Here is a 22,559-nt window from a genome sequence, read left to right as displayed (position 1 = left end):
AGAGGATATATTTTGAAGCATTGACTAATTGACTTTGAAGCACCTTGCAGCAGTCATAACAATTAATGATAAAACAAATTGTCTCGTTAGTGTCCTGTTCCCATTAGTGTGTGTGAGTGTTTCTTATAAACCGCCTTCTGCTTTCTCTGCGGAGGAGAGCGAGTCAGTCAGTCATCTGTGAAAGGCCAGTTCCCGTTATTCTGTCCTGTACTGAGAATGTGTAACTCTGAGAGAACAACACCTCCTCTGCAGCCCAAAGTCTCAGAAACCTCCTACAGGCCAGAGCAAATCCCTCTCAACTCTAACTACTCATCACTGTGATAATTACATATGAGGAAGGGAAACGAAACACAAGTGAGGTGAAATGCATCCCAAATGGCACCCTATTCCCTATATAATGCACTACCTTGACCAGGGTAGGGCTCTGGTCAAGAGTAGTGCATTATACAGGGAATAGGGTGCCATTTGGGATGGGAAGCAAGCAGAAGTGAGATTGTGGACGGAGAGTCATAGCTAGTGATGTCCACTAGGTGGTGCTGGTGTTCCATCTCTCTCACCTGTCTTCTGAGGCCCAATGACAAGCAGCTTGGGGAAACGGTCGCATGTCTTCTCCTTTGACCAAATGTCCTTATGCCTTTTGTCCTCGCAGGGATCCTGTAGGACCAGGGTTTATGAGTGTCGTTAGTAATTCTTACTTTGGTCCAGTTGCTTAACTTCTAATAGTCTAACAGGGCTCTGCCACCTTCCACCGCAGATGCAGAAGGCCAACATAGGCAGATGCCGTGGATAGCTTAAACTGACGGATTTTGAAAGGGATTTTTTTATTATGTTACTTAGATTCATGTCTAAGTAACATAATAAAAACTAATGTCAAACACCTATCTAAATGAGATTAAGCTGTGTGCATTCAGGTTAAAGGGAGGTTCCACTCAAAATACAATCTAACATGATTTTTCCACTTAGCTTGGCTGTAGTTGATTCCCCAAGATAGTTATCACATTCCAGTATTAGTCAATGCACACATCCAGTTCCAGTCAGTATCTCTCTGTCCCACAGACTGACCTGCCAGAGTGGGTTTCTCTCGTTGGGGAAGAGGCTGAAGTATCTGTGGGCCAGCTGGATGGGAGGCAGGGTCTGCAGCCGCAGGTTGGTCCAGGTCTGCAGGAAGGCCACCAGGCTCTTAAAGGTGTACAGGCCTAGCTGGTCGTTACCATAGTTAGACAGGTGGGTCATGAAGATACTGATCTGGAGGAGGAGAGAGGAGAGAGAAACAGGAGAGAGAGAGAGAGAAACAGGAGAGCGAGAGAAACAGGAGAGAGGAGAGAGAAACAGGAGAGAGGAGAGAGAAACAGGAGAGAGAGAGAGAAACAGGAGAGAGGTGATACAGGTGAGAGAGAAAAACAGGAGAGAAACAGGAGAGAGAGAAACAGGAGAGAGAGAAACAGGAGAGAGGAGAGAGAAAGAGGAGCGAGAGCGAGAAACAGGAGAAACAAGAGAGAGAAACAGGAGAGAGGAGAGAGAGAAACAGGAGAGGAGAGAGAGAAACAGGAGAGAAACAGGAGAGAGGAGAGAGAGAGAGAATCAGGAGAGCGAGAGAGAAACAGGAGAGAAGAGAGAGAAACAGGAGAGAGAGAAACAGGAGAGACAATAGATAAACAGGAGAGAGAGAGAGAGAGAGAGAGAGAGAGAGAGAGAGGGGGAAGAGAGGAAGAGAGAGAGAGAGAGAGAGAGAGAGAGAGAGAGAGAGAGAGAGAGAGAGAGAGAGAGAGAGAGAGAGAAACAGGATAGAGGAGAGAGAAACAGGAGCGAGAGAGAGAAACAGGAGAGAGGAGAGAGAAACAGGCGAGAGGAGAGAGAGAGAAACAGGCGAGAGGAGAGAGAAACAGGAGAGAGAGAGAGAGAAACAGGAGAAAGAGTGAAACAGGAGAGAGAGAGAGAAACAGGAGAGAGAGATAAACAGGAGAGAAACAGGAGAGAGAGAGAGAGAAACAGGAGAGAGAGAGGAGCGAGAGCGAGAAACAGGAGAGAGAAACAGGAGAGAGAGAGAGAGAAACAGGAGAGAGGAGAGAGAAAGAGGAGCAAGAGAGAGAAACAGGAGAGAGGAGAGAGAGAAACAGGAGAGGAGAGAGAGAAACAGGAGAGGATAGAGAGAAACAGGAGAGAGAGAGAGAAACAGGAGAGAGGAGAGAGAAACAGGAGAGAGGAGAGAGAAAGAGGAGCGAGAGCCAGGAGAAACATGAGAGAGAGAGAGAAACAGGAGAGAGGAGAGAGAAACAGGAGAGAGAGAAACAGTGGAGAGAGAGAGAGAAACAGGAGAGAGAGAGAGAAACAGGAGAGAGAGGGAAAGACAAAGGTTAACTTAAATTCACTCTGATTGAATGTATAGTGTGTGTGCGCGTGTGTGTCTGTATGTCTGTGTTAACTCACAGGGTTGAGTAGGACAGTGAGGAACAGCTCTCCTCCGTTAATGAGTTTGTCCAGTTCATTGGGACTGCCTGGGTACTCCTTATAGAAGATGGTGTGTGTAAACAGGCCACACGTCTGCCTGGGCAAGACCTGCAAACACACACACACACACTTATAAGTCAATGACACACACAAGCACGCACACGCACACACACAAACGCGCACATGCACACACACACACACACAAGCACACACCAGCCCCACTGGTCTATTCAATGCAAAACATTCCAAACCCCAAGCAATATAAACACTTTTGCTTTCAATAATCTTATTATTATTATTATTATTATTATTATCATTTGGAGAAGCAAACCTCTTATTCACTCTGAGTCTATATGGAAATTTAGATTTCCTTGTGTTTTGGTGGCGTGCCGTCAGGGTTTATGCTGTGGAGGGAAAAGTCTCTGTTGTTGATGTTGTTGTTGTATTGTTAAAAGTGTATCCAAGAGGTAGTGTCTGGGGGCCGGTCAGAGTGATTGGTAGTGTCTGGGGGCTAGTCAGAGTGGTTGGTAGTGTTAGGGGGCCAGTCAGAGTGGTTGGTAGTGTTTGGGGCCCATTCAGAGTGGTTGGTAGTGTTTGGGGCCCAGTCAGAGTGGTTGGTAGTGTTTGGGGCCCAGTCAGAGTGGTTGGTAGTGTTTGGGGCCCAGTCAGAGTGGTTGGTAGTGTTTGGGGCCCAGTCAGAGTGGTTGGTAGTGTTTGGGGCCCAGTCAGAGTGGTTGGTAGTGTTTGGGGCCCAGTCAGAGTGGTTGGTAGTGTTTGGGGCCCAGTCAGAGTGGTTGGTAGTGTTTGGGGTCCAGTCAGTGTGGTTGGTAGTGTTTGGGGGCCAGTCAGAGTGGTTGGCGTAGCTACAGTCCACTATCACATACTGCTGTAGAGGGATCCTCAAACACTGACTGACCAACAGGAAGGCATAATGAGGCTGGCCATTCCAAGGCCACTGTTGCCACGGTGATACAAATAAAACCAACCTGCTGTTCTTTCCATCTCAGGGGAGGAAGAGAGAAGGAGAGATGTTGATAGGAGATACAGAAAAAAGAGAAGAAAGAGGGAGAGATGGTGAGATAAGTGGTGGTAATAGAGTTATGAAGATGAGATAGGTGGTGGTAATAGAGTTATGAAGATGGTGAGATACAGCGGCTTGCGAAAGTATTCACCCCACTTGGCATTTTTCCTATTTTGTTGCATTTGATTTACACAACATGCCTACCACTTAGAAGATGCAAAATATGTTTTATTGCGAAACTAACAAGAAATAATACAAAAAAATGGAAAACTTGAGCGTGCATAACTATTCAACCCCCCCAAAGTCAATACTTTGTAGAGCCACCTTTTGCAGTAATTACAGCTTCAAGTCTCTTGGGGTATGTCTCTATAAGCTTGGCACATCTAGCCACTGGGATTTCTGCCCATTCTTCAAGGCAACACTGCCCCAGCTCCTTCAAGTTGGATGGGTTCCGCTGGAATCTTTAAATCATACCACAGATTCTCAATTAGATTGAGGTCTGGGCTTTGACTAGGCCATTCCAAGACATTTAAATGATTCCCCTTAAACCACTCGAGTGTTGCTTTAGCAGTATGCTTAGGGTCATCGTCCTGCTGGAAGGTGAACCTCCTTCCCAGTCTCAAATCTCTGGAAGACTGAAACAGGTTTCCCTCAAGAATTTCCCTGTATTTAGCGCCTTCCATCATTCATTCAATTCTGAACAGTTTCCCGGTCCCTGCCAATTAAAAACATCCCCACATCATGATGCTGCCACCACCATGCTTCACTGTGGGGATGGTGTTCTCGGTGTGATGAGAGGTGTTGGGTTTGCGCCAGACATAGCATTTTCCTTGATGACTCAGGTCTCATCTGACCAGAGTACCTTCTTCCATATGTTTGGGGAGTCTCCCATATGCCTTTTGGCAAACACCAAACATGTTTGCTTAATTTTTTTCCTTTAAGCAATGGCTTTTTTCTGGCCACTCTTCCGTAAAGCCCAGCTCTGTGGAGTGTACGGCTTAAAGTGGTCATATGGACGGATACTCCAATCTCAGCTGTGGAGCTTTGCAGCTCCTTCAGGGTTATATTTGGTCTCTTTGTTGCCTCTCTGATTAATGCCCTCCTTGCCTGGTCCGTGAGTTTTGGTGGGTGGCCCTCTCAGCAGGTTTGTTGTGGTGTCATATTCTTTCAATTTTTTTATAATGGATTTAATGGTGCTCCGTGGGATGTTAAAAGTTTCTGATATTTTTTTATAAATCAACCCTGATCAGTACTTCTCCACAACTGTCCCTGACCTGTTTGGAGAGCTCCTTGGTCATGTGACAGATCATGTGACACTTAGATTGCACACAGGTTGACTTTATTTAACTAATTATGTGACTTCTGAAGGTAATTGGTTGCACCAGATCTTATTTAGAGGCTTCATAGCAAAGGGGATGAATACATATGCACGCACCCCTTTTCCGTTATTAATTTTTTTGAATTTATTGAAACAAGTTATTTTTTTCATTTCACTTCACCAATTTGGACTATCTTGTGTATGTCCATTATGTCACGGTTTCGGCCGAGGCTGCTCCTCCTCCTTGTTCGGGCAGGCTTTGGCGGTCGTCGTCTCCGGAGTACTAGCTACCACCGTTCTTTGTTTCGATGTTTGTTTGGTTTGGTCTGTTTGGTACACCTGTTCATGTTTAGTGTTGATTATGTGTCCTATAAGTTCTCGTTGTTTCTGTCATGTGTTGTGTGTAATTGGTTTCACCTGTCTGTTGGTGCTGTTCACTTTTTGCCAGTCGCTAGCGTGTACCGTCGCACTGTTGTTTTCGTGCGCAGTCGGTTTTGTGTTTTACGCACTGTTGCGTATTGTTCGCCTCCGGGTTGGTTAGACCCGTTTGTTATTTTGTATTTTCAAGTAAAGACTGGTTTGACTTAGCTCCTGTGTCCTGCACTTGATTCCGCACCACATCCGCATCAGATACCCTGACACATTACATGAAATCCAAATGAAAATCAATTTAAATTATAGGTTGTAATGCAACAAAATAGGAAAAACGCTAAGGGGGATGAATACTTTTGCAAGGCACTGTAGGTGGTGGTAATAGAGTTATGAAGATGGTGAGATAGGTGGTGGTAATAGAGTTATGAAGATGATGAGATAGGTGGTGGTAATAGAGTTATGAAGATGGTGAGATAGATGGTGGTAATAGAGTTATGAAGATGGTGAGATAGGTGGTGGTAATAGAGTTATGAAGATGATGAGATAGGTGGTGGTAATAGAGTTATGAAGATGGTGAAGAGAGTAGGAAAGAGAAGGCAGGAGGTAGAGACAGAAGGATGAAGGCTAGGTGCAGCCAGCACCATCTTGTTTACACCTATTCTGTAACTTCATATCTGCAAAGGAAGACAGAGCAAACCAGAGATGGAGAGAGAGAGAGTAAACGTCAGTAAGGGCCCTGTGACTCACGCTGATACCGCTGTGTATGAATCCTCGTCTGAAGCGGGCAGGTTTGAGGTGGGGGTATTCCTCTGTGCTGGTCACCCTGATGCCCCATACCTTCTTCCAGGCATCGTACAGCTGCAGGTGGACCGGGTACACCCCAGAGTGGTGGGGGGCTACAGCATAGCCCATGTTAGTGGGGATACCGTGCTCCTGGAAAGAGAGAAAAGGGGAGGCAGAAGAGGGGTAGATGGGGGTGGAAAGAGAGCGAGATAGGAGGTGGGTAGGGAGGAAGAAGGAATCATAATTAAAATCACAGCCAGGATTCAGACTGATACGACCTGACACACACATAAGTCCTTACCAAGTGATTTCTCTCACTCAGCACCAGCCCTCACTGTATTGCTCCTCATTAGCAATGCTAAAACTAGCCCAACACAGCACATAAATGGTACTGTAGATCTGCCATGATACAACGGGTGCGTGAGGTAACGAGCAGCATTAGTTCTGGTGCTTTGGACAAATCACCATTTTACAGGTGTTATTTCAGAAGGGGAGGGGACAGTCGGCCTGTAACATGCAAAGAGAGAGGGTGGAGCTCTTCGCTCTGGTTCCAATCCTTGTTCTAGCTCTTCTCTTAACAAGTATGGACCCAGAACTTAATCGAGCATCTGACCAATTACGCAAGACTTTAGTTCTGGGTTAACCGAGATTAGGCTAACGTTAGCATTTCTAATGAGGCCCCGTGTAGCTCAGTTGGTAGAGCATGGCGTTTGCAACGCCAGGGTTGTGGGTTCGATTCCCACGGGGGGCCAGTATGAAAATGTATGCACTCACTAACTGTAAGTCGCTCTGGATAAGAGCGTCTGCTAAATGACTATAAATGTAAACATTTTAACTGTTAGCATCCCACTGCTAGCCCCCAGACAGACAGAGACTCACCATAGCGAACCTCTTGTTGAGCAGCATCTGTTCAGCTAGCACTGACTGGTTGTGGAAGAGGTGGGGCTGCATGTGGCTCCACATGTGGGGGAACCACCAGAACTCCTTGACGTAGGAGAGGAGCAGGTCATCCCCCAGGTCCTCCTCATCTGACCCTGGAGACAAAGGGAGGAGAAGGAGAGGAGAGAAGGTAAGAAGATGGGAGGTGTGCAGAAGGAGGACAGGGAGAGGACCGGATGGAGCAGGAGAGTAGCAGCGAAAGAGAGGAAAGAATGAAGAGGAGGGAAGGGGGAGGGAGAGAAAAATGTTTGTTTGATAAACAATGCCTGGAAGAAGGTGTGGTGTATGCCCTCGAGTTATAAAAGCAATGTGTATACTGCTTGGATTTGTGAATAGTATCCTGTCTGTCTTACCTGCATGGAAGAACTTCCCTGAATATCCCAGGTTGAAGGTGAAGTTGGGTACATAGTTACGCAGCTCTCTCTGGGTCTCCAACAGGGCCTGACACAGGGAGGAGGAGGGGGGGGGGGGGGGGGGGGGGGGGGGGAGCAACACACACACACAGAGCTCATCTTGTTGATCTGTATCTCTCTCCCTGTTCACGTCCTCATCAACCCCCGGCTGCCTCTTATCTCTCCTTCATTCCGTTTGATATCTCTCTCCTCTGATTTGAGTTTGTTTCATTTATTGTCTATATATGAATCCACGCTTCCACTCTCACTTTCTCCCAGTCTCCCTCTGTCTCTCCTGCCTTGTCAGGTTCCTTCCATACACCTCACTGTTCAGATGCCAAGCGATGAAAGAAGCCTTGATATACTACTCCTGCTATTCTACTTTTCTACCCCTGCACATGAGAGGAGGTACAACTCTGATGAGGGATGGAGAACAACACAGACAACCAAAAAGGTCCTTCTATTCTGTGTTGAAATATGAATGGATATGGTTTTGGAGAGAGTGTGACCCCCTATCGGAACGCTGAAGCCTGTCAATTCTGAGGAGCCTACTGAGATGAATACAGAGACAGAGCGGGTGGAGGGAGAGAATAGGTTTAATATAATATTAGGAACGGCAAGATGCCTGTCATGTGCTGTACCAACCCACTTACAGTGCTTTCGGAAAGTATTCAGACCTCTTCCCTTTTTCCACATTTTGTTACGTTACAGCCTTATTCTAAAATTGATACAATAATTTTTTTCCCTCGAACTACACACAATACCCCAAAATGACAAAGCAAAAACAGGTTTTTAGATATTTTTGCAAATGTATTAAAAATAAACAGAAATACCTTATTTACATAAGTATTCAGACCCTTTGCTATGAGACTCGAAATTGAGCTCAGGTGAATCCTTTTTCCATTGATCATCCTTGAGATGTTTCTACAACTTGATTGGAGTCCACCTGTGGTAAATTCAATTGATTGGACATGATTTGGAAAGGCACACACCTGTCTATATAAGGTCCCACAGTTGACAGTGCAAGTCAGAGCAAAAACCAAGCCATGAGGTCGAAGGAATTGTCCGTAGAGCTCCGAAACAGGATTGTCTCGAGGCACAGTTCTGGGGAAGGGCACCAAAAAATGTCTGCAGCATTGAAGATCCCCAAGAACATCATTCTTAAATGGAAGGAGTTTGGAACCACCAAGACTCTTCCTTGGGTTGGCCATCCGGCCAAACTGAGCAATCGGGGGAGAAGGGCCTTGGTCAGGGAGGTGACCAAGAACCCGATGGTCACTCTGACAGAGCTCCAGACTTCCCCTGTGGAGATGGGCGAACTGTCCAGAAGGACAATCATCTCTGTAGCACTCCACCAATCAGGCCTTTATGGTAGAGTGGCCAGACGGAAGCCACTCCTCAGTAAAAGGCACATGACAGCCCGCTTGGAGTTTGCCAAAAGGCACCTAAAGGACTCTCAGACCATGAGAAACAAGATTATCTTTTGCCTGAATGCCAAGCGTCACATCTGGAGGAAACCTGGCACCATGATGGTGGCAGAATCATGCTGTGGGGATGTTTTTTAGTGGCAGGGACTGGGAAACTAGTCAGGATCGAGGGAAAGATGAACGGAGCAAAGTACAGTGAGATCATTGATGAAAACCTGCTCCAGAGCGCTCTGGACCTCAGACTGGGGCGAAGGTTCACCTTTCAACAGGACAACGACCCTAAGCACACAGCCAAGACAATGCAGGAGTGGCTTCGGGACAAGTCTCTGAATGTCCTTGAGAGGCCCAGCCAGAGCCCGGACTTCAACCCGATCAAACATCTCTGGAGAGACCTGAAAATAGCTGTGCAGCGACGATCCCCATACAACCTGACAGAGCATGAGAGGATCTGCAGACAACAATGGGAGAAACTCCCCAAATACAGGTGTGCCAAGCTTGTAGTGTCATACCCAAGAATACTCAAGGCTGTAATCGCTGCCAAAGGTGCTTCAACAAAGTACTGAGTAAAGGATCTGAATACTTATGTAAATAAGGTATTCGGTTTTTTATTTTTAATACATTAGAACATTTTTCTAAAAAACCTTTTTTGCTTTGTCATTATGGAGTATTGTGTGTAGATTGATGAGGGAAAAAACAATTTAATCATTTTTAGAATAAGGCTGTAACGTGACAAAATGTGGAAAAAGTCAAGGGGTCTGAATACCTAATAATGCTTACTTACAAACATATTATGCAGCATAATTACAAGGTCTCAGAGTATGTATCACCTTAACATCCTCCACCTTCATCCTCGTGCCCTCCTTCCCCACAAAGATGTCATCTATATCGACCAGTAGGTGTCGCTCCAGGGAGAGAGACAGCCTCTTCCCCGTCAGGAAGCCCACCGCGTCCACAAACACCAGCTTGTGCAGCCAGAAGTTGAGGTTGTTCCCAAACAGAACCCTCTGGATCCCATCATGGAGCCCCAGGTCCTGCACCACGGAGGGCAGCAGTGCGGCCGTCGTACCCAGCGAGGGGACACTCTCGGCGGACTGGGTTTTGGCTAGGAGGATGGGCTCATAGGTGGAGTGGTTGGACTGGAAGACGGTCCAGTCGTCACCGGGAAGGGGGCCGGGGATAGGCTGGCCGGAGCGCGTGATGAAGAGGAGGGGGGACTTGGGGTTGACCGTGCAGTCTTTCAGGCCCAGGTTGGAGTGGAGGAAGAGGGGGAAGCCTTTGAGCTGGGCGCTCAGCAGGCTGTTCTCATTGGCCTACACGAGGGAGGAGGGTGGTCAATTACATTGCCAAGTAGGGACAGAGAGTTACAATTTCATTCCAGTCAATTCTATTCAGATCATTGCCGATAGAAATCTGTTCCATTGCATTGAATAGAGAAAACTTCCAATCATGTGGAATAGAAAATGCTGTTAGCTCTGTGCAATACATTTCAAAGTGACACCCTATTGAATAAGCTCGACTATGAAATACATTCTATAGAGATGAAGAGGGTGGTAATTCAATTCATTAGATCCTATGGATGTCCAATCTATTTCTCCTAAACTGCCTCTCCCAATCCTCTCACATCTCCATGGCTACTGTCTCTCTCTCTCTTGCTCTCTCCGTCTCTCTCTTACTGGAGGCTTAGTCAATAACTATCTCACATGGCTGTGTGGGCGTCTGAGAAAACAATGTTATTAAGTTAACACTCACCCACACACACTGAGGACGTTCCCACACACAAAAAATATATGAAAGCAACTTTTCCCCAATGCCCACAGAAGTATGAAACAAATTCCTGTTCAACATTGATGATGTCATTGAGATTAACTCTCTCTCTGTGTCAATTGCTCTCCCTGATAGACTGATCCCAAACCCCACTATATTTACTAGGTATTCATGCTTACCCACCTACCACTCCTCCCTCCACCTCTGCTTTTTCATAAGACCTGCAAACTGGCCTTTGGTAACCAGGCTCTACTGGGATTACTGAGATAGAGGAAGAGAGAGAGAGAGGAAGAGAGAGAGAGAGAGAGAGAGAGAGAGAGAGAGAGAGAGAGAGAGAGAGAGAGAGAGAGAGAGAGAGAGAGAGAGAGAGAGAGAGAGAGAGAGAGAGAGAGAGAGAGAGCGAGAGAGACAGACAGAGGAAGAGAGACAGCGAGAGAAAGACACAGCGAGAGAGAGGGAGAGAGAGACACACAGCGAGAGAGAGGGAGAGAGAGAGACAGTGAGAGAGAGGAAGAGAGAGAGGAAGCGAGAGAGAGACAGCGAGAGAGAGGGACACAGCGAGAGAGAGGGAGAGAGACACAGCGAGAGAGAGGAAGAGAGAGAGAGACACAGCGAGAGAGCAGAAGAGAGAGAGGCAGCGAGAGAGAGGGAGAGAGAGAGAGACAGCGAGAGAGAGGGAGAGAGAGACACAGCGAGAGAGAGGAAGAGAGAGAGAGAGAGAGAGAGAGAGAGAGAGAGAGAGAGAGAGAGAGAGAGGGACAGAGAGAGAGCGAGAGAGACAGACAGAGGAAGAGAGACAGCGAGAGAAAGACACAGCGAGAGAGAGGGAGAGAGAGACACACAGCGAGAGAGAGGGAGAGAGAGAGACAGTGAGAGAGAGGAAGAGAGAGGAAGCGAGAGAGAGACAGTGAGAGAGAGGGACACAGCGAGAGAGAGGGAGAGAGACACAGCGAGAGAGAGGAAGAGAGAGAGAGACACAGCGAGAGAGCAGAAGAGAGAGAGGCAGCGAGAGAGAGGGAGAGAGAGAGAGACAGCGAGAGAGAGGAAGAGTGAGAGAGAGAGAGACACAGCGAGAGAGAGGAAGAGAGAGAGACACAGCGAGAGAGAGGAAGAGTGAGAGAGAGGAAGAGTGAGAGAGAGAGAGACTGCGAGAGAGAGGAAGAGAGAGAGACACAGCGAGAGAGAGGAAGAGAGAGAGACACAGCGAGAGAGGAAGAGAGAGAGACAGCGAGAGAGAGGAAGAGAGAGAGAGAGACAACGAGAGAGAGGAAGAGAGAGAGAGACACAGCGAGAGAGAGGAAGAGAGAGAGACACAGCGAGAGAGAGGAAGAGAGAGACACAGCGAGAGAGAGAGGAAGTGAGAGAGAGAACGAGGGAAGGAGAGAGAGAGAGACAGACAAGTCTTTCTCACCCTGAGGATGTCAGTGATATCTATTCCCTTAGGGACGACAGAGGAATAAAGAGAGATGGACTGATAGACAGATGGAGATAGAGAGAAAGAGAAAGTAGGGTGTTTCTGACCTGGAAGACATAGTACTAACCTTAAAGCTAGAATCCTTAATTGAAACAATAACAAAGCAGTCTGTTTTGGCAAAAAAGCTGTGGGATGGGCCAGAAGACAGAGCTTTGGATGCAAGGACTGACGATCCATATCATTAAAATTATAGTTTTAACCATGTTTATAAATTTATTTTGTTTACAAACATTGTAGTAAAACAAGCTTATATTTTGGGTTCTGATGGGGTATGACAGTCAAACTAACCTCATGAGGCATTTATAAGTTATATTCTTCAAGAATCAGTGGGTATATACAGTTGTGTGTATGTATTGGTATTGATACAGTTTAAGTCGTAAGTTTACATCCACCTTAGCCAAATACATTTAAACTCTGTTTTTCACAATTCCTGACATTTAATCCTAGTAAATATTCCCTGTTTTAGGTCAGTTAGGATCACCACTTTATTTTAAGAATGTGAAATGTCAGAATAATAGTAGAGAGAATGATTTATTTCAGCTTTTATTTCTTTCATCACATTCCCAGTGGGTCAGAAGTTTACATACACTCAATTAGTATTTGGTAGCATTGCCTTTAAATGGTTTTATCTTGGGTCAAACGTTTTGAGTAGCCTTCCACAAGCTTCCCACAATAAGTTGGGTGAATTTTGGCCCATTCCTCCTGACAGAGCTGGTGTAAATGAGTCAGGTTTGTAGGCCTCCTTGCTCGCGCACGCTTTTTCAGTTCTGCACACACATTTTCTATAGGATTGAGGTCAGGGCTTTGTGATGGCCACTCCAATACCTTTACATTGTTGTCCTTAAGCCATTTTGCCACAACTTTGGAAGTATGCTTGGGGTCATTGTCCATTTGGAAGACCCATTTGCGACCAAGCTTTAACTTCCTGACTGATGTCTTGAGATGTCGCTTCAATATATCCACATAATTTTCCTTCCTCATGATGCCATCTATTTTATGAAGTGCAACAGTCCCTCCCGCAGCAAAGCACCCCCACAGCATGATGCTGCCACCCCCGTGCTTCACGGTTGGGATGGTGTTGTTCAGCTTGCAAGCAAACCCCTTTTTCTTCCAAACATAACGATGGTCATTATGGTCAAACAGTTCTATTTTTATCATCAAACCAGAGGACATTTCTCCAAAAAGTAAGATCTTTGTCCCCATGTGCAGTTGCAAACCGTAGTCTGTCTTTTTAATGGGGGTTTTGGAGCAGTGGCTTCTTCCTTGCTGAGCGGCCTTTCAGGTTATGTCGATATAGGACTCGTTTTACTGTGGATATAGATACTTTTGTACCCGTTTCCTCCAGCATCTTCACAAGGTCCTTTGCTGTAGTTCTGGGATTGATTTGCACTTTTCGCACCAAAGTACGTTCATCTCTAGAAGACAGAACGCGTCTCCTTCCTGAGCGGTTGTCACGCCCTGGCTCTGGGGACTCTAGTATGTTGAGCCAGGGTGTGAATTTTCATGTGTGTTGGTGCTAGTTGTTGTAATTCTATGTTGGCCAGGATGGCTCCCAATCAGAGACGGCTGTAGCTCGTTGTCTCTGATTGGGAGTCATACTTAGGTAGCCGTTAGGCATTCATTCATTGTGGTTTCTTGTTCGTGTTGGTTTGTGTTTGACCATTGACTGTCACGTCATCGTTTTGTTGTTTTTGATCGTGTGATCATTAATTAAATAAATATGTTCGCATTCAACGCTGCGCCTTGGTCCTCCTCTGTTCCCGACGAGCGTGACAGCGGTATGACGGCTGCGTGGTCCCATGGTGTTTATCCTTGCATACTATTGTTTGTACAGATGAACGTGGTACCTCCACGCGTTTGGAAATTGCTCCCAAGGATGAACCAGACTTGTGGAGGTCTACAATTTCTTTTCTGAGGTCTTGGCTGATTTCTTTTGATTTTCCCATGATGTCAAGCAAAGAGGCACTGAGTTTGAAGGTAGGCCTTGAAATACATCCACAGGTACACCTCCAATTGACTCAAATGATGTCAATTAACCTATCAGAAGCTTCTAAAGCCATGACATCATTTTCTGGAATTTTCCAAGCTGTTTAAAGGCACAGTCAACTTAGTGTATGTAAACTTCTGACCCACTGGAATTGTGATACAGTGAATTATAAATTAAATAATCTGTCTGTAAACAATTGTTGGAAAAATTACTTGTGTCATGCACAAAGTAGATGTCCTAACCGATTTGCCAAAACTATAGTTTGTTAACAAGAAATTTGTGGAGTGGTTGAAAAACAAGTTTTAATGACTCCAACCTAAGTGTATGTAAACTTCCGACTTCAACTGTACAGTGAGGGAAAAAAGTATTTGATCCCCTGCTGATTTTGTACATTTGCCCACTGACAAAGAGATGATCAGTCTATACTTTTAATGGTAGGTTTATTTGAACAGTGAGAGACAGAATAACAACAAAAAAATCCAGAAAAACGCATGTCAAATATGTTATAAATTGATTTGCATTTTAATGAGGGAAATAAGTATTTGACCCCTTTGCCAAACATGACTTAGTACTTGGTGGCAAAACCCTTGTTGGCAATCACAGAGGTCAGACGTTTCTTGTAGTTGGCCACCAGGTTTGCACACATCTCAGGATGGATTTTGTCCCACTCCTCTTTGCAGATCTTCTCCAAGTCATTAAGGTTTCGAGGCTGACGATTGGCAACTCGAACCTTCAGCTCCCTCCACAGATTTTCTATGGGATTAAGGTCTGGAGACTGGCTAGGCCACTCCAGGACCTTAATGTGCTTCTTCTTGAGCCACTCCTTTGTTGCCTTGGCCGTGTGTTTTGGGTCATTGTCATACTGGAATACCCATCCACAACCCATTTTCAATGCCCTGGCTGAGGGAAAGAGGTTCTCACCCAAGATTTGAGGGTACATGGCCCCGTCCATCGTCCTTTTGATGCGGTGAAGTTGTCCTGTCCCCTTCGCAGAAAAACACCCCCAAAGCATAATGTTTCCACCTCCATGTTTGACGGTGGGGATGGTGTTCTTGGGGTCATAGGCAGCATTCCTCCTCCTCCAAACACGGCGAGTTGAGTTGATGCCAAAGAGCTCGATTTTGGTCTCATCTGACCACAACACATTCACCCAGTTCTCCTCTGAATCATTCAGATGTTCATTGGCAAACTTCAGACGGGCCTGTATATGTGCTTTCTTGAGCAGGGGGACCATGCGGGCGCTGCAGGATTTCAGTCCTTCACGGCGTAGTGTGTTACCAATTGTTTTCTTGGTGACTATGGTCCCAGCTGCCTTGAGATCATTGACAAGATCCTCCTGTGTAGTTCTGGGCTGATTCCTCACTGTTCTCATGATCATTGCAACTCCACGAGGTGAGATCTTGCATGGAGCCCCAGGCCGAGGGAGATTGACAGTTATTTTGTGTTTCTTCCATTTGCGAATAATCGCACCAACTGTTGTCACCTTCTCACCAAGCTGCTTGGCGATGGTCTTGTAGCCCATTCCAGCCTTGTGTAGGTCTACAATCTTGTCCCTGACATCCTTGGAGAGCTCTTTGGTCTTGACCATGGTGGAGAGTTTGGAATCTGATTGATTGATTGCTTCTGTGGACAGGTGTCTTTTATACAGGTAACAAAATGAGATTAGGAGCACTCCCTTTAAGAGTGTGCTCCTAATCTCAGCTCGTTACCTGTATAAAAGACACCTGGGAGCCAGAAATCTTTCTGATTGAGAGGTGGTCAAATACTTATTTCCCTCATTAAAATGCAAATCAATTTATAACATTTTTGACATGCGCTTTTCTGGATTTTTTTGTTGTTATTCTGTCTCTCACTGTTCAAATAAACCTACCATTAAAATTATAGACTGATCATTTCTTTGTCAGTGGGCAAACGTACAAAATCAGCAGGGGATCAAATACTTTTTTCCCTCACTGTATATCATTCATTTAGAAGTTATATTCTTCAACAACAGTGGGTATATATCATTAATTTAGAAGTTATATTCTTCAACCATCAGTGGGTATATATCATTCATTTATAGAGCTGACTGATATGTTTTTTTGTTGTCCGATAACGATAACGATTTTTTGGGGACAACACTTACCGATACCAACATTATAGTATTAAAAATACTATTTTTTCCCGCAGTTTTCTCATACATTTCCATCCAAAATGGCAATTGTCCAAGAAATATGCTTCAAATGTTGATTTCTTATATTGTGAAATTAATGAAATCATGAGAATGTGTTCAGATAAGCATGAGATTCCCTTTTTTCATCCTATTTATTGAATATCGGTTATCGGTGGAATTATCAGGTAATAACGATATAGGCTAGTGCTAAAAGTCCCAACATGAATGTAGCAACTAAGGATTCTAACCTTAAAGAAGCCGATGATGCCCACTCCGTATTCCACACAGTACTAACCTTAAAGAAGCCGATGATGCCCACTCCGTATTCCACACAGTACTAACCTTAAAGAAGCCGATGATGCCCACTCTGTATTCCACACAGTACTAACCTTAAAGAAGCCGATGATGCCCACTCTTTATTCCACACAGTACTAACCTTAAAGAAGCCGATGATGCCCACTCCGTATTCCACACAGTACTAACCTTAAAGAAGCCGATGATGCTCACTCCGTATTCCACACAGTACTTGTCCAGCAGCTCTCTGTTCCAGGCGTCCAGGTTGACGTACTTCAGGATGTTCTCGTAGATGACCAGTGTGAAGCGCCCGTGCTCCTTATCCGTTAACGTGGGCATGTCCCCTTTACCGGGAGAGATCTCCATCCGGTACCGGAAACGTCCCGACTCCAGGATGGCCACGATATCCTGGCCAAGTTGAGAGTACTGGCTCTCTACAAACACCAGCACTACAGGGTCTGTCCTCCCCCCTCCTTCGCCCCCGGGTCCCCCAGACACCGCCCGCACTGGGAGCAGCCGCGACGGGCTCACCCGGAGGTCATCGTAGATGGCCGACACTCCCTCGCCACCAGCCACGCCCCCTCCTGAGTGCTCGAGCTCCTGTTTCGCGCCGTACAGGAAGTAGGCGGAGACGAAGACGCTGACGGTGCAGAAAAGGAAGAGGAGGAGCAGGGAGGTCTGGAGGGGGAGGTGGCGGACAAGACGGACCAGCCGACGCAGGCGGGACACGCATCCCAGCATCGTCACGCACAATGCCTGACCCGAATGAACCACTGACCGAAACTACTAAGAAAACAGTCTCTGTAGGGCTTGTTGGTAGGGTGGGGTAGGCTTGGGTAGAGTAGGGTAGGCTAGGGTAGGCTAGGTTAAGGTAGGGTAGGGAAGGGTAGGTTAGGGTAGGGTAGGCTAGGCTAGGTTAGGGTAGGGTAGGGTACGGTAGGGTAGGGTAGGCTAGGTTAGGGTAGGGTAGGCTAGGGTAGGGTAGGCTAGGCTAGGGTAGGCTAAGCATAAATAAATCAGTCCAAAGTCAGTCTTGTTAATTCCAGTCTTCTGGTTATTAATCCACAGGCTATAGAAGCAGCAGCAACAGCTACTGGAGATAGAAATGAGATGGTTTCATTGGCTCTCCCACGCACTGTGTTGCTGATTATGTCACCATGGCAGAGATGTGGGCGGTCTCCGACCTGGGGAGGGGGAGGGGGGGGGGGGGGGGGACACACCGCACGCCAGGGAGGGAGGGGGGAAGGAGAGGGGGAATCAGAGCAGGAGAGGGCAGCTAGAGGGCTGGCTGGTCACCTGTCCATCACTGGAACCAGCCAACCACATCCCTCAGGGTTCCTGATTGGTGGTTGATCTTTCCGGGGGCAGGCAAAGGTGAGGTCACAAAGGTCATCCCAATAGCTACATTCTCCTGGATGGTTTCTGGTTATGACCTAGAATGAAACGCAAGAAAGAAATATAAAAAAATCGAACAAGAGCACAAAGAACATTTCCTTTTCATAACTCACACACTAATGCCATATTTGTTGTTTGTTTATGTGTGTGGGAGAGGTGTAGGATACAGTGCCGGTGCTCCTCTGAAAGTTCATTTTAAAAGCAGTCCTTGCATTCACCTACGCATGCTATCAGAGCTGCCAAAAAACCCTACACACACCCCACCCAACCCCAGCCCTCACACACACTATTGATCGACGGAGAGAGAGCGAGAGAGAGAGGCCTGGAGGCGAGCTGCTGAGCCAGTCTGTTTAGGCAGGGCTCTGTGACTGCATGTAAAGTGATGCCATGGCCCTTGGGGAAACTCACCTCCTATTCCCCTCAAACACACAGAGGATCAGAGGGGAGAGAAACAAGCAGTCAAGCCACAATCCAAAAGCAATGCAGCCAGCAGATAGTGACAGACAGAAACCAATGGGAACTTCTCTCTCTGAATAGCACACCATCCTATCACACTGCATCTACGTTGGATGTGCAAGCTAATTAACCCAATCAAATTACACCAGTGTCTTATTGGCTGTTCTTGACCATGCTCTGATCTCTGAGGATACAGTCCAAGTTTCAAACATATTCACATAAAAAAAGTGAAAAAGCAAAATAATCACCTACATAAAACCATTCTCATTTCTCATTGTATTTTTTTATTTCTCCTTTATTTAACCAGGTAAGCCAGTTGAGAACAAGTTCTCATTTACAACTGCGACCTGGCCAAGATAAAGCAAAGCAGTGCAATAAAAACAACAACACCGAGTTACATATGGGGTAAACAAAACATAAAGTCAAAAATACAACAGAAAATATATATACAGTGTGTGCGAATGTAGTAAGTTATGGAGGTAAGGCAATAAATTTTTTTTACAATTTCGTAATTAACACTGGAATGATAGATGTGCAAAAGATGATGTGCAAATAGAGATACTGGGGTGCAAATTAGCAAAATAAATAACAATATGGCGATGAGGTAGTTGGGTGGGCTAATTTCAGAATGGCTGTGTACAGGTGCAGTGATCGGTAAGCTGCTCTGACAACTGATGCTTAAAGTTAGTGAGGGAGATAAGAGTCTCCAGCTTCAGATATTTTTGCAGTTCGTTCCAGTCATTGGCAGCAGAGAACTGGAAGGAATGGCGGCCAAAGGAGGTGTTGTCTTTGGGGATGACCAGTAAGATATACCTGCTGGAGCGCAGACTACGGGTGGGTGTTGCTATGGTGACCAGTGAGCTAAGATAAGACAGGGATTTGCCTAGCAGTGATTTATAGATGACCTGGAGCAAGTGGGTTTGGCGACGACGCAAGCAGCGTTCGGTTGAAGAGCATACATTTAGTTTTACTAGTGTTTTAGAGCAGTTGGAGGCCATGGAAGGAGTGTTGTATGGCGTTGAAGCTCGTTTAGAGGTTTGTTAACACAGTGTCCAATGAAGGGCAAGATGTATACAAAATGGTGTCGTCCGCATAGAGGTGGATCCGAGCATCACCAGCAGCAAGAACGACATCATTGATATACACAGAGAATAGAGTCGGCCCGAGAATTGAACCCTGTGGCACCCCCATAGAGACAGCCAGAGGTCCAGACAACAGGCCCTCCGATTTGACACATTGAACTCTATCTGAGAAGTAGTTGGTGAACCAGGCGAGGCAGTCATTTGAGAAACCAAGGCTATTTAGTCTGCCAATAAGAATGCGGTGGTTGACAGAGTCGAAAGCCTTGGCCAGGTCGATGAAGACGGCCGCGCAGTACTGTCTTATATCGATTGCGGTTATAATATCGTTTAGGACCTTGAGCGTGGCTGAGGTGCACCCATGAGCAGCTCGGAAACCGGATTGAATAGCGGAGAAGGTACGGTGGGATTCGAAATGGTCGGTGATCTGTTTGTTAACTTGGCTTTCAAATACTTTCGAAAGGCAGGGCATGATGGATATAGGTCTGTAACAGTTTGGATCTAGAGTGTCACCCTCTTTGAAGAGGGGGATGACTGCGGCAGCTTTCCAATCTCTGGGGATCTCAGACGTTACGAAAGAGAGGTTGAACAGGCTAGTAATAGGGGTTGCGACAATTTCAGTGGCTAATTTTAGAAAGAAAGGGTCCAGATTGTCTAGCCCAGTTGATTTGTAGGGGTCCAGATTTTTCAGCTCTTTCAGAACATCAGCTGTCTGAATTTGTGTGAAGGAGAAGCAGGGGGGGGGGGGGGGGGGGCATGGGCAAGTTGCAGCGGAGGGTGCAGAGCTGGTGGCCGGGGTAGTGGTAGCCAGGTGGAAAGCATGGCCTGCCATGGCAAAATGCTTGTTGAAATTCTCGATTATTGTAGATTTATCGGTGGTGACAGTGTTTCCTAGCCTCAGTGCAGTGGGCAGTTGGGAGGAGGTGCTCTTATTTTCCATGGACTTTACAGTGTCCCAAAACTTTTTGGAGTTAGTGCTACAGGATGCACATTTCTGTTTGAAAAAGCTAGCCTTTGCTTTCCTAACTGATTGTGTATATTGGTTCCTGACTTCCCTAAAAAGTTGCATATCGCGGGGGCTGTTCGATGCTAATGCAGTACGCCACAGGATGTTTTTGTGCTGGTCAAGGGCAGTCAAGTCTGGGGTGAACTAGGGGCTATATCTGTTCTTAGTTCTGAATTTTTTGAATGGGGCATGCTTATTTAAGATTGAGAGGAAAGCATTTTTAAAGAACAACCAGGCACCCTCTACTGACGGAATGAGGTCAATATCCATCCAGGATACCCGGACCAGGTCAATTAGAAAAGCCTGTTCGCTAAAGTGTTTTAGGAAGCGTTTGACAGTGATGAGGGGTGGTCGTTTGACCGCGGACCCATTACGGACGCAGGCAATAAGGCAGTGATCGCTGAGATCCTGGTTGAAGACAGCGGAGGTGTATTTAGAGAGAAAGAACTACTTGAGAAGTGTATTATTGACCACTGACTGCTGTACTCAGAGTACTGAGGTAGAGCTGGGACGATAAACCGGAAGTTATCGACACTGACCATACCGAACACTTACAGTGGGGAAAAAAAGTATTTAGTCAGCCACCAATTGTGCAAGTTCTCCCACTTAAAAAGATGAGAGAGGCCTGTAATTTTCATCATAGGTACACGTCAACTATGACAGACAAATTGAGAAAAAATAATCAAGAAAATCACATTGTAGGATTTTTTATGAATATATTTGCAAATTATGGTGGAAAATAAGTATTTGGTCACCTACAAACAAGCAAGATTTCTGGCTCTCACAGACCTGTAACTTCTTCTTTAAGAGGCTCCTCTGTCCTCCACTCGTTACCTGTATTAATGGCACCTGTTTGAACTTGGTATCAGTATAAAAGACACCTGTCCACAACCTCAAACAGTCACACTCCAAAGTCCACTATGGCCAAGACCAAAGAGCTGTCAAAGGACACCAGAAACAAAATTGTAGACCTGCACCAGGCTGGGAAGACTGAATCTGCAATAGGTAAGCAGCTTGGTTTGAAGAAATCAACTGTGGGAGCAATTATTAGGAAATGGAAGACGTACAAGACCACTGATAATCTCCCTCGATCTGGGGCTCCACGCAAGATCTCACCCCGTGGGGTCAAAATGATCACAAGAACGGTGAGCAAAATCCCAGAACCACACGGGGGGACCTAGTGAATGACCTGCAGAGAGCTGGGACCAAAGTAACAAAGCCTACCATCAGTAACACACTACGCCGCCAGGGACTCAAATCCTGCAGTGCCAGACGTGTCCCCCTGCTTAAGCCAGTACTTATCCAGGCCCGTCTGAAGTTTGCTAGAGTGCATTTGGATGATCCAGAAGAGGATTGGGAGAATGTCATATGGTCAGATGAAACCAAAATAGAACTTTTTGGTAAAAACTCAACTCGTCGTGTTTGGAGGACAAAGAATGCTGAGTTGCATCCAAAGAACACTATACCTACTGTGAAGCATGGGGGTGGAAACATCATGCTTTGGGGCTGTTTTTCTGCAAAGGGACCAGGACGACTGATCCGTGTAAAGGAAAGAATGAATGGGGCCATGTATCTTGAGATTTTGAGTGAAAACCTCCTTCCATCAGCAAGGGCATTGAAGATGAAATGTGGCTGGGTCTTTCAGCATGACAATGATCCCAAACACACCGCCCGGGCAACGAAGGAGTGGCTTCGTAAGAAGCATTTCAAGGTCCTGGAGGGGCCTAGCTAGTCTCCAGATCTCAACCCCATAGAAAATCTTTGGAGGGAGTTGAAAGTCCGTGCGACAGCCGCAAAACATCACGCTCTAGAGGAGATCTGCATGGAGGAATGGGCCAAAATACCAACAACAGTGTGTGAAAACCTTGTGAAGACTTACAGAAAACGTTTGACCTGTGTCATTGCCAACAAAGGGTATATAACAAAGTATTGAGAAACTTTTGTTATTGACCAAGTACTTATTTTCCACCATAATTTGCAAATAAATTCATTAAAAATCTTACAATGTGATTTTCTGGATTTTTTTTTTCTCATTTTGTCTGTCATAGTTGACGTGTACCTATGATGAAAATTACAGGCCTCTCTCATCTTTTTAAGTGGGAGAACTTGCACAATTGGTGGCTGACTAAATACTTTTTTTCCCCACTGTATCGCAGGCATTTTGCTGATATCGTTCATAACGCAATCCAAAGGTGTTAAACGGAGAGCATTATCAAAGGTTTGTTACAGTACACCACCAAGCCTGACACCAC

General features: G+C 45.9%; 1 protein-coding gene across 1 annotated transcript in view; it reads right to left on the bottom strand.

The window, feature by feature from the left end:
* Window positions 1-17,202, bottom strand: part of LOC311104562 (bifunctional heparan sulfate N-deacetylase/N-sulfotransferase 1-like) — a 20,521-nt gene extending 3,319 nt beyond the window's left edge. The window contains exons 1-9 of the mRNA XM_084146437.1: window positions 16,561-17,202; window positions 9,528-10,010; window positions 7,235-7,322; window positions 6,822-6,976; window positions 5,907-6,092; window positions 2,428-2,556; window positions 1,063-1,245; window positions 558-654; window positions 212-246 (exon numbers count right to left, since the gene is read on the bottom strand). Coding sequence (XP_084002563.1) covers window positions 212-246; window positions 558-654; window positions 1,063-1,245; window positions 2,428-2,556; window positions 5,907-6,092; window positions 6,822-6,976; window positions 7,235-7,322; window positions 9,528-10,010; window positions 16,561-17,112 — 1,908 coding nt within the window. The 5' untranslated portion in view covers window positions 17,113-17,202. The remainder of the gene's footprint in view (window positions 1-211; window positions 247-557; window positions 655-1,062; window positions 1,246-2,427; window positions 2,557-5,906; window positions 6,093-6,821; window positions 6,977-7,234; window positions 7,323-9,527; window positions 10,011-16,560) is intronic.
* Window positions 17,203-22,559: the final 5,357 nt, after the last annotated feature.

Source organism: Coregonus lavaretus (genome assembly GCF_964263955.1).
Source record: "Coregonus lavaretus genome assembly, chromosome: 29".
Lineage (NCBI taxonomy): Eukaryota > Metazoa > Chordata > Actinopteri > Salmoniformes > Salmonidae > Coregonus > Coregonus lavaretus.
This window is presented reverse-complemented; position numbering and strand designations above follow the sequence as displayed.